The sequence below is a fragment of the Mauremys reevesii genome, linkage group 3 (genome assembly GCF_016161935.1).
Source record: "Mauremys reevesii isolate NIE-2019 linkage group 3, ASM1616193v1, whole genome shotgun sequence".
Taxonomy (NCBI): Eukaryota; Metazoa; Chordata; order Testudines; family Geoemydidae; genus Mauremys; species Mauremys reevesii.
The window spans coordinates 93,623,794-93,636,345 of record NC_052625.1 but is presented as its reverse complement, the minus strand read 5'-3'; the positions used below and the strand labels follow the sequence as shown (position 1 = coordinate 93,636,345).

The window sequence follows — 12,552 nt, the reverse complement described above, 5'->3', positions numbered from 1 at the left end:
ACTGGTTTGGTTTTCTGGCCAAGGGAGAAACTTCTTCTAGATTAACACCACTGTCTCTCTGTAAATGTGCCACCATACAATACACATGGAGTATTGGATCTGTAATGCTTCCTGGCCCATTCTTTTGGAGGCCAGGCCTGTCATCCCTAGGATGTGCTTGAGTTCTACCAACTCAGGGAACAAGCATCACAAAACTGGTCCCAAAACAGGATTTCCCTTGATATGTGGAGCCCCGAGGTCAGTTTGAAATTTTGTAGTAACTGTGGTCTATTAATGAGTATCATAATCCAGTAGTTACTGTGGGAATGTAATATTGAGCTCTAATGTATGCGGTTTGTGAATTTTAACTAACCCTTCAAATTGAGAGCGAGAGCGAGAGATAGGTCCTTTTATTTTGCTTGTTTGACAAAACTGCTGAGGGATTTAAAAAAAAAAAAGAAGAAACAAATTCTACCCCGAACATTTAATGCGCACAACCTTGAACTAGTCTGTTGCTTCGTCTTTAATGGATAACCTTTAAAGTATGCATCTGTTTAGAGATTTAATGAATTTGCTGCGAAACCATTGAATATACAGGGACAGTATTTCCTTTCAAATTGGATCAAAAAGCTTGTCTGTTTCAGCAAGTTCTTCCCATTGCTTGTTTACTGAAAATAGCTATTCTATTGAAAAAGGTCTGTATCTTGATCCAGGAAATTCTGTAGAGGGCTCATCAGAATGCTGTTGGAAGTGAGTTCTAACGAGGATGATTTTAGTATTCTGAGTTCTATCAGAATTAATCCCTCTCCTTGTTTTGTTTTGGTGGCTCATCTCACCCCACAGAAAATCCCTTTCTCATTAATCCCTATGATACATTTCTTCTAGTGCTCTGAACAAAAGACAAGGAGCCAAGAACTCCTGAATTCTAATTCTAGCTCTGCTGCTGATTCCCTCTTTCAACTTGGGCAAGTCAATTAATTTCTCTGCTTCAGTTTCCTTAACTGTAAAATGGGGATAATAATGCCTCACAGGGATGTGTGAAGATTAATTAGTTATGTCCAATTTACTAGTGCCTTCCTTTTGTTTGTAAAGCATTTTGTAGTTGTAAAATGTTGTAGGAGCGCTTCTGTTATCTGAAAAGCGAGCAGCTAGCTTAAGTGGTAAAAATCCAGTGGATTTATTATGTACCATCATGACTTCAAGCCACATTGATACTGTTGAGATTCCAGACCATGGAAATAGTTGGTGTCTGTGCAGTAAAACATTAGCTGAATGAATCCACACTGATTGAATGGAAAGATTTTTATACTAAATCAATGCATTTAAGTAACATGCCAAATATTGCTTTATTTTTCTCTTGAGTTCAGCAGTTTTTTCACCTCTCTTTGTAGATGAAAGTGCCTATGTAATGATTTTATGGGTCATGGTCAAAAGAAACGGCCATTAAAATGTGAACTTGGGGGCAGTAGGGGAATGAGCATTAACAAGTAGTTTCAAAAGGGCTTGGTGAATAGTGTGATGGATGTAAAGTGTGTTTCGCTGTCAGATCCTAGAGGGGACTGGTGATTCCGTCCTCTGGCAATTGTAAAATTAGTACACTGAAGACTTTGTTGTATGGATGACAAAGGGAGAAGAGAACCTGAAATTTGTCACCATGTTGTTTGACCATTTATGAAACATTGGCGTGAATGTTATAATTATATTAAATATTCACAAGCACTAATCATAATGTGTCTTGGGCCTTATCCAATATATTTTTAGTTCAAATGCTTTTTTAAGTTTTATCTTTTAATAGACAACTCTTCATTTTTTAATGAGCATAACTTGTACTTTCCTCTCTAACACTTACTCACTAACCTTTGATACATTATGAATATTGTGACAGAGATTTGTATAAAAGCCCATTCTGGCTCAAAAAGTCAAAAAATCACTTTTTTTTAATTATAGCTTTGTTAAATATTTCTTTCAGTTACCAAATATACGTATACAAAGACCAAACAAAGAATAAATTAACATTGAAAGGGTGCACTTTACAGCATTATAACACTTCAGAAATAAGAACTTCAAAAGTTACAGTCAAAACCTTTTACATTGCCCACAAATATACTTACAATTAAGAATATACGACAGTTTTGCTCCACTTGTCTTTCAAGTGTCAAAATATAAATCATATTTTTTTAAAATTCATTTTAGCCTTCATCCAGCAAAGCACTTAAGCCCGTGCTTAATTTTAATCACACTAGTAGTCCCATTTAACTCAATCAGACGTCTTGTGTACTTGATAAGCATATGCTAAAGTGCTTTGCTATATCGGGTGCCTTAATTTACGTTTTCTTTGTCAGTCACGGACCAGTCCTGCAAACCCTTTCTCAAGGGAGTAGTCCTTATTCTGCAATAGAATAAAAATTACTCCTGTGAGTTAGGGTTTGCAGGAGTTAGCCTCCAGCTATAGAGTAGAAATTATCTAATCTGTTTATGGTCAGTTTCACTTGGTTGTCATGCAGTTTCACAGCAATAGTAAAGCTCATTTGCATAGGACACAGCTCTCTCGGGCCGGTCCAAGACTGTGGGACAAATTCCCACAGAAATAAAACCATCACCACCTTATGCTCCAAATTCAAGGTGCACTTCTTCAACCTTGCTTTTGCTAAAATACAGACATAGCACAGAGTACATATATTACATTTTTTTAAAATATGAAAAAAATCCTCAACACCATTTTTCTTGCCCACCCCAAAGAAAGAAACACACTTAAACTGTATGTAAGCTGTCTTTTTGTTCTGTGTTGTAAAACAGCTCGTACAATGGGGTCCAAGTCAATGACTAGAGCTCCTGTGTGCTACTGATTACAAATAAAAAATAATTGTTATCGTAATGGATGTTAATCACTTCTCTTAATGCTCTTCTGGAAGGTTCTTAAATACTTAGCTGTTAGGGCCATAGAAGAACCAGCATAGAATAGAGCCCATCAGGGCATATTAAGGATGGGATTTTTCCGAAGTGCTCAGAGTTTACCTCACTCTGCTCCCATTTAAGTCAGTAGTAAAAGTCTCATTGACTTTAGTGCAGTGGTGGGTAACCTGCGGTCCTTCAGGGCTATCCGCTGGTGGGCCACGAGACAGTTTGTTTACATTGACCATCTGCAGGCACGGCCACCCACAGCTCCCAGTGGCTGTGGTTCGCCGTTCCCAGCCAATGGAAGCTGCAGGAATTGGCGGCCAGAATGTCCCTGTGGCCTGTGTCGCTTCCTGCAGCTCCCATTGGCTGGGAAGGCAAACCACGGCCACTGGGAGCTACAGGTGGCAGTGCCTGCGGACGTCAGCGAACTGTCTCGCGGCCCACTAGCAGATTACCCCGATAGGCCGCAGGTTGTCCACCGCTGCTTTAGTGTATTAGGCCAATACTGAATGCTATTGAAATCCCACCCGAAATCTTAAAATACAAACAGACAAACAAAAAAACACCCTTCATTTAATTTGAAAAATATAACATTAGTAACTATTAATACCATGTTTTGTAATTTCTTTTTTAAGTAAAAACTAAGGCTCCAGTTCTACAAATGAGTGTTTTCAGGTTGGCTCCTAAACATGAGGCCTCCGCCACTTGATAGCGTCCCCTAATGAGAAATGCTTGTAAAGGGATTTAACATAATAGTCTTGTTAATAACTCATTCATTTAAATATGGGCCTCTTTTTAAAATTCCTGAAATCTATATTTATCCAACGAAAAAAGGCACCACTACAGTTTGATGGATAAATGGGAGTGTTGACAATTTAAAAAAAATGTAGGGATATTATTTTTAATACTGTGAATCTGACCTCCACCTATAAAGCAAGGAAACTTACAGTCAGTTCTGAAACTTCCCTCTTCACTCCTCTCTAACAGCCTAGAAATTGTAGGGTATCAGACCCTTAAGTGCAGTTACATACTGTGGTTCATGCACAGCAATGCCTGAGCACAGTGGTGAGCATGGGACATAAGTTTCAGCCTTTGGCAGGTTGTCAGTGTCTTCGTGTTTTTATTGTCTGTCTTCCCTTTTTTTAACTCCAATTATCATTTTACAAGTAACTTTGATTGCTTCCTCCTCCATTTGAGACTCCAAACTTCTGGATTCTATTCTAATTTGCTTGTGTGAGCTGGAATTGAAAATCCATTGGATGCAGAGGGGAGGGGTTGCTCTCTAGTATTCCAGAGCTGCTGTGCCAGGCTTGTACCCACTTGAAAAGTGTGGGCTCTTGGACTTGGCTGCCTGACACGTCCAGCTGATGTGGGCTGGCCCAGCATCTGCTGCATTCTTTGTGTTTAATGCTGCATCCATCTGTTTTCTGTCAAAGCCACTGCCAGCAAATTACTAATCTATTAGAGAAACATGGAAATAAGATTGCACTTCTCAGTCCTGGATTTTTCTCTTCTATTTTGTTTGGCTTTTTATTTTTCCTTTTTTGTGGTTTGGGGAAGGTATAAGAATAGCTGGTACTTGAGGTATTGAGGAAATGTTTAGTAAAAAAAATAAAAACCTGTGGAAAAAAACATTGAAACATGTTTTCCTTTCTGAAAGGATATCATTTCCCTGTACTCTCGGATTTGGATCCCTGGAGACGAATGATTTTAACTGAGCCAACATGTGTTTATGGAGAAGATTCCTCTGTTTTTGTGTGTGGTACTCAGTCTCCATAAACCAAAGGGGAAAAAAGGAAAATTAGAAATATTCTGTCCCTGATGCAAAATAGTCTCAAAATAATAATGTCATCAGTGTCTGTTCCTCCATGTTTGCTTCTGAATTATATTTTGTAGACCCTAGTTGATTAAAGACAGAAAAAAATTAGGAATTCAGGACAAAATTCAACTTTGGCATAAGCTGGAATGACAGTAACTGTCATTGACTTCCGTGGGAGTAATACCTGCTTACATAAGGGCTGAATTTGCTCCTCATTGGAAGGTCCCTTAAGTACAGTGTGAATGTAATATATATATATAAAACATGCTGTACTCTGTGTGTGTATATGTGTTCACTCAACCCTGTTGCATAAATATATCTACCAAGCAGTGTTAAGACCAGAGCAACAGGCCTTGAGCACTCATTTGGTCACCATATATTTGGATTGAAGAGGTTTGGCTGGAAGAGGCATCAGTAACAGGACCTCTTCAAGAATAGAAATGGTCAGTTGACAATGGCTATGACTAGAAGAGCATGGGGAATAACAGGGCACAGTGTTTAGAGTACAGCTAAATCTGGGCACTTTCATCTCTGCTAAACCACATTGTGGGGATCCTTCTGTGAAACAACCACGCATAGATACTGGGTTTCTAAAACAAGAGTAACGTGTTATTTCATTTCCTTCGAAAGCATAGGTCACATATGTTTCCACTGTAGAGAGCTTGTAACTGAATGAGTCAGTTAAAAGTGGCCGGGGGGCGGGGGAAGAGAACTATGCACAGTAAAATGGCATGAATATATGAATTAATTACACATACAGTCAGATGATGGATTAATATATTTCTTTTCAATATAAACAGAAGGGGATGAAGGACTCCTTGTATTCTTTCCATTTCTCTTTCTGGTAGCTTGAGGGGTGAAGAGAGAGATGTCTTATTTCTTCATTTCAGAGGAAGACCCCATTGGCTGTACCATTTAAATAAGCGTGGGAATATTGAGGAAGAGTCAGAATATTCCACTCTTTGTTATCCCATGGGGGGGAATTGAGCTGTATTTCTACTAAATTGGGTGTGACGGGAAAAGAAATTGCAAAGCAGTTGAGCAGTCCAGGGAAATGTGGGGTTTTATATATTTCTTTAAACATCTTTTCTGTCAAATCTCCCTTCCTCTCTTTTCCTTCTTATGCTCTTTGTTTTTTGGTTGGTTGGTTTTGTTTTTGTTGTTGTCGTTGTTGGTTTTTTTTAAGTAGGATTCTGTTCCAGAAAAGTTAGTACTTAAATTTGAAGAAAAAGGTAAAACACGTTGACTTAGGTAATGTTCAGGATTCTTTAGGAAATGTTTGTAAAGTAAGCTGAGTATGTAAAATGTTGGGTTAAATACTAAGTATTATTGTCCCTCTTGTAGCCATGAAAGACTCCAAATGAAGGCAGAGGTGTTGGTGCTTTGGTGTAATCATGTGTTTGAGCTTCCCTGTCCAGTTCAGTGGATACTTGGTATATTTAGCATGTGGTACACTTACATGTTTTTGGTGGGCAACTATTAATCTTTCAGTGTTTTACAATCTGGGAGTCAAACCCCACCTTTCATGTACTGAATACAGTCCACAGAACCGGAAGCAATACTCTGCATCATAGAGAAACACAAACTTGGGGGGGCGTTATGAGCCTGCATGTGTTTATGCATGCAGCAGCTAGAATATAGACCAACAGGCGGAGAAAGTTCCAATGCGAAAATTGAAACACTGGGAATCAAAAAGGAACTTTGTGGACACTGAGCTCTACTAGGGTAAAATGGGACTTCTGAAAGGGAAGGGAAAGATTCCTAAAGTCCTAGCATCGCCGATCACCACTGGCACATCTGTATTGTAAATTCACACTTTGGTTAGGAGCAGAACCTTTAGGAGCAGGGCTCCAATGAGAAAATTTTGGAGCTGGAATTACAGAAGGATGAAATCTCTGATGATATAAAATGAGCAAAAATAAAAGGAATTTATGTAAGAAAAGAATTTATATAAGGAGTTTCTTTAACCCTAGGTGTCTCTTCAGTGCACAAAACATTTTTGATCAATTGTTAACTCTTTAGATGCAGTGTGTTTCTATATTCATATCACCCTATGCATTTATATGACTATCAGTCTGGAAAATACTAGTGTTCTAATGGTTAATAGAAATTCCGACTCATTTCCTGTGTTACTCACATTATTTGACTACCTAAAGAATTTTCCGGCAGGCAACTTGCTAAATGGAAACATCAGATGAAAAGTTTTATGTTTTTCTCTGTGTTTGTTGTTTTGTTTAGGAAACTACTCCAGACCGTCAACCTACAGTGGGGTGCCTAACACAAGTTACAGTGGCCCAGGACCCGGCATGGGTATAAATGCCAATAGTCAGATGCATGGACAGGGGCCAAGCCAGCCATGTGGTACCATGCCCCTGGGACGGATGCCATCAGCTGGGATGCAAAGCAGACCATTTCCTGGAAACATGGGCAGTATGACCCCCAATTCTCCTGGCATGTCTCTGCAGGGAGGCCCTGGGATGGGCCCACCCATGCCAACTGTGAACCGTAAGGCACAGGAGGCAGCTGCTGCAGTGATGCAGGCTGCTGCAAACTCCGCTCAGAGCAGGTATGCATCCAAGTGAAAGGATTTTAAACAAGTAGAAACTTGGTATTATTTCAGAAACTTCTACGGTAACAGTTATGTAGATGTATGCGTTAATTTATGTATGCTCTAGTTATATGTCCTATACATATACGGGTAACAAAGAATGTGAAAGAACAATCTTAAATGTAAGGGAAAGTACAGTACAGCTATATGTTGTGTGAACTGGCCTTACAAGGAGAGGACTTGCCATTTACAATATGATTCCTGGCACTATAGGCTGTTAGAACAGGAAATCCCACAGGGCTATGGTGACATCAAGAGCCAAAAACAAGCTCTTACAACTTAAAATGGAGAATTTTAATATTTGAATTGGAATCCTGTAGCTATTTTAGGGCCAGATTGTGTCCCTGGCTGCGTGCCTGTGCTGGGATGTAATGGGGCACAAGGCTCCCCTTACTTTCCTGTGCTTCCTATCCATATTGTAGGTAACAGCACTAGGGGAGAGCCATTTCTATGGGGCCACTACTCCCACTCCCATGCAGGCAGCTATTGGGAGTGGGGCGGAGCCTTGTCTCCTCCCTAACACACGAGCCAGTAGAGCTGAGCTGGCATGGAACGAGAAGCAAGCTGCACCAGGTATAAACTGGAGGAAATTACTTTCACCCACCTGCAAGGGGGGAATTGGGAACTAGACTGTGACTCTGAGTCACAATCTGGTTTCTTGTCTGCTCCTGAGGGCAGCGCAGCTACACACTGCCACTTGTTCATGGCTTGTGGCAAAGCCACAGATTAGCCCTTGAGTGTTTTTAAGGTGCCTAAGTGCCTATAGTGAAGTGTTTCTTTCTCAGAACATCTTCATATAAGGAATGTGCATGTTTCACTGAATTGAAACAAATAGTGACCGATGCTTTTATTTTGTTTCACCATAAAAAAGGAGTTTCATTATATCTGAGGTTACTACAAGCTCATTCCCCTCTTATGTGTATGCCAGTTTTTATGCATGTGTATATTAAGCGCACGTAAGCGCACACATAGAGGCACATATGCATGTATAGGTCTTTATAAAATTCTAGGATACATTCTACAACGGTATTTGGAAGTTGGAGGTGCAGGTAATTCTAAGACACAATGTCAAAAGGAAATAGGAAGCTAATGCATTTAGGTACATGTTGCTTTCTTGTTTGGTGCTTTTGGAGTGCAGATGGCTCCTACTGTTAAGTGTTAGTAAAACTTTTAAAACAATAATAAAGTCACTGTTTTCACATTCCCTTTTAGTAAAATAAATCACACTCCCTTTCTGCAAAATAGCCTAGACCCTTGCCTGTGGACCAGCAGGCTCTGGTTGGCTTGATTGTTTTCACAGACCTATTGAGTAAGATTTACAAAGTCTGGTTCTGTCTGTCTGGTTTAGGATGTAATCTGGTAGGTCAGGCTAGAAGGAATAAATTAGCCATTGTTGCAACTGTAGGAGCATTTTCTTTATAATAGTACAAGTGGGTGGACAAAGAAAAAATCATGTTGTTTTTTTTATTAAAAGGAAAAGAATTGATTGTAATAAATGGAAAGTATATGGTGGTGATTTGCCTTATACTTTGAATATAGTGCCTGGTGTTTGATTAAAAATTAAGATAATTAATTCCTGCTCCCACCTCACACCTCCCTCCCGAATCAGTTTGATAGACTTGCTTTCAGTTTCTAGCTTTGCCTGGTCAAAAATGCACCATTTCAAAGCCTTTTCATCACGTTGCCAATTCAAGTGATCCAACACCTGCAAGGAGGACTATGCAGTCATCAGGTCTTTACCCCAAAAAGAACATATACAAGCTACAAATTGGGTGAAACCTGTCAATCCTTTCTTATTCTGAAGGATTGGAAGCACAATATTTCTCTCCTTGATCCCAGGTTAAGTGTATGGGAGATAGCATTATTGCTTTTGGCCTTAATTCTGCAAGCCCTCCATACTTATATATGGAAGGAATGTAGTTGACAGGGTGATTCATACTTGATACAGAACAAATCCAAAGAAGCTGTTCTTTTGTTCTGCTTTAGGCCACCATACATTAGGTCGCCTGCTTATCCCAGCCAGTCTGGGGCTGGCGGACGCCCCATGTTTTCTTCACAGCACCCCAACTATGGCAGCGCTCAGGCTCCCATGATGCACCAGCCTGACCAGTACGGGTAGGTAGCAATACAAACTGGACTTGCTGTGGGACCTTAGCAGGTTTTTTTAATGTTTATGAACATGCCATCTGGCTGCTGAAGGAATATAAAAATCAAGTGAAAGAATTTCAAATATTTGCATCATAAAGGGTTTTTTTTGTTCTTTTGTTTTTGTTTTTACTAACTCCACTGTGACAATATGATGAAAATCTGCATGTCACTCACTCACACACACCCTGCATGGCTTTTGGCATGGCTCTGTTTCCTTCATGCCTGAGAGGGAAATGAAGAACGTCATCACTGAAAAAGAATTAAATCCACCCCACCACACACTCCAGGCATCATTTCTCCCCCATTGTTGTCGTTGTTTTGTTTAGGAACATTGCTTACATGACTGTGATGTTGTAGTTGTTGGCATTACTACCACTTCAGTGAGCTACTCTCACATAATACAACCACCCCTTTTTGACAGGAGAATTATTTTAAAAGCGATGACAAGATTCATTAATTGGACTTACAAAAGGTTTCATTATGTCATGACTGAGAGAGTGTGTGTTTGAAAGATATCTGCTAGTCCCTCCCTACTGAGGAGTTTTAAACATGCTGGAGTGTCCAATATGAAACATTAGCTTGAAACATGCCTAATGTTTTTCCATAAGAATTCTTCATGCTGTGATTTCTGCAGCATTGTTACAAATCACAGTGTCGGGGATGAGGGAGGGGGCAGGAAATATGTACAAACCTGCTTCCAGTGCAGCCTTTGATCTTCCACAGTGCAAGACTTCATCTTAGTTTCAAGTGTCGTGGAATTCCCTCCATGACGTTATCTCCATTACTGACCAATAGGAAGTCTCAAGACCCATATTGCCAGTGCCTTCCCAGTCATCAGCAAGTTTCAATTTCAGTTTTCCATGAACTGTATATTGTTTACATAGCCACACACACAGAAAAAGTTCGAGAAACTCCAGAAAAGAAAGTTGAGAAACTACTATAAAAATCAGTATTGGTTCTCTTTATTTAAAATGTTAGAAGCTGCAAAATAGCAAATCTTGCCCCCTCTCCCCACTCCGCTGGCATTTGCTGGAATTGGAAAGATTTACTCTGGTATATGCCAGAGTGCATGAACACCGTGCAGCCTATTTCCATGTATGTCTTGAGTTTGTAGGATAGATTTGTGGGGTTCAGAGATTATTTGATTATTTGAGATTATTTATAACTGAGAAAGATATTCTTGTATGTAGAGTTAAAAGGAAACAAAATGATTAGGTTATAGTTATACAGCAGTCTGTTTGTATAAGTAGGTTGTGGTAGCCTTCAAGGTCAACTCCTAAATCAGTAGCAACATATCAGTGGGGGAGAGACATTTATCTAGTGCTAATCCACAAGATCTGTCCTTTATGAACTCAGGAGTCCCATTTAGATATAGAAAGCTAGTTTAGCTGTGGCTTGCCAAGCCACATTAAGCAGCTGTGTAAAATGAATTTAAATGGCATGCATCAGAGTAAAATCACTTCCACTGGGGCAGAAAATCAGTGTTACCTAACCAGAGCTAGATGATCAAGATGTGAGACGCTCAGTGAGTTATACCCAGTCCTTTTCCTCACTACAGAACACCACCTTTTTAATTAAAAAAAAGGGTAAAGAAAGATTAAAAGAGAAAGAGAGAGAGATGGTTGAGGAATGTTCTAGGTGTGCGTCACACAATTTGCCTGAGCGTTTGACCTGACCTTTCAACCTGCCCTGTATTATCCTTGGATTATGTCCTGCAGCCTACAGAATGCTTATTTTTCCTATGAAATGAAACCTTATGATGTGTTAGTCCCTGTCATGTACTCAGCCTAGTGTTTCCTGAATGAAAACTGAGATGCTGGAGGTAAAGGAAGGAGAGATCTGTCCAAGCCCTTTGTTACTAGCAGCAGCCATGATTTCAGGAATCCACGTAGCCCAGAATGTTTCTGCTTGGTCTACATAACAACTTACAGTAAGCAGTACAAAATAACTCTCTAGTATTATATACAGTTAATTACTTCAGGAAAGTAATAGGGAGGGATTACAAAGAGATATCTTCCTTTTATATATCGGTTGGCTTCAGAAAACAGGTTATTATCATGATAGGAATTCTGCATTAAGGATCTGATTCATGCTCGGTGAAATCAATGGAAAGACTACCACTGACCTCAATGGGCTTTGGATCAGGCTCCAAAGGATTGGGGAGCTGGGAGTGGTGAATGCCTTTGAGGAAGAGAGTGCTCTAAAGAGTTAAGTCTCTTTCTCAAGTTACAATTTTAAAAGACCTGATAGTGTGGATAAAAGGAGTATGTTCAGGTGTATGCAAATCTGTGCAATTGTCATAGATGGATTCAATGAACTCACTATAAAAATGAACGTACATCTTTAGACTTTCTCAACTGGATGCACATGCGAGAGTGTAAAAAGGCAACAAATAAATTTTCATGTGTTTGCTAAATTTGTGTTCGTCAATTTATAGGTGCCCAACTTGAGATATCTAGGGACTAATTATCACAGGTGCTCAGTACCCATGACTCCCATTAACTTCTGCTGGAGAAGTAGGTACTCAGCACTCACAAATTGAACCCCACTTGTTTGAAGTTTGGCACCCAAAATTAATGCAGGATTTTGATGTGTCAAAAGCACTTTGAGTATCTCTTCTGTCAGCTATGTCATTCTGAGTAAATCTGCCTTGTTGGAAAATGTGTTAACTCATAAATTCATGATACGATTTTTTGTTCAGACTGTTCTGATCGAGCAAGAGCTTCATTTACTTGAATTTAGAGGAATTTTTAAAAATTATAGTCTTTTATTGAATTGAGCATTTGGGAGCTATTTATAACCTCTGGTCATTTTAAAACTGCTGTTTATACATATACTAAGAGAGAGCTGGTTAATTTCCTCCTATCCATCACCCCAGCTGGTGTCCACGGGGCATAACGCAGATGGTTTATTCTAAGAGTTACATAGGAAACTAAAGTGATATGGTTTCTTTGATCATGCCAACAGAGACCAGAAGTGCCACAGCAGTGGGGTAATACATGGTCTTACATTGGGTTGATATGCCCTTTACATGCTTTCAAATGTGGTTCTACTCCAAATCTGCCTAGGAGTCACCAACAGCATGAATTGAACACAGTAG

The 12,552-nt window shown here is 39.6% G+C and overlaps 1 protein-coding gene across 13 annotated transcripts in view; it reads left to right on the top strand.

The window, feature by feature from the left end:
- ARID1B (AT-rich interaction domain 1B) overlaps positions 1 to 12,552 on the top strand; it is a 405,616-nt gene that overhangs the window by 316,442 nt on the left and 76,622 nt on the right. For 9 of the 13 annotated variants that reach the window (XM_039529451.1, XM_039529448.1, XM_039529453.1 and 6 more), the window contains 2 exons: positions 6,935 to 7,262; positions 9,291 to 9,419. In XM_039529451.1, coding sequence (XP_039385385.1) covers positions 6,935 to 7,262; positions 9,291 to 9,419 — 457 coding nt within the window. The remainder of the gene's footprint in view (positions 1 to 6,934; positions 7,263 to 9,290; positions 9,420 to 12,552) is intronic. The other 4 variants (XM_039529457.1, XM_039529455.1, XM_039529454.1 and 1 more) reach the window with 1 other exon arrangement.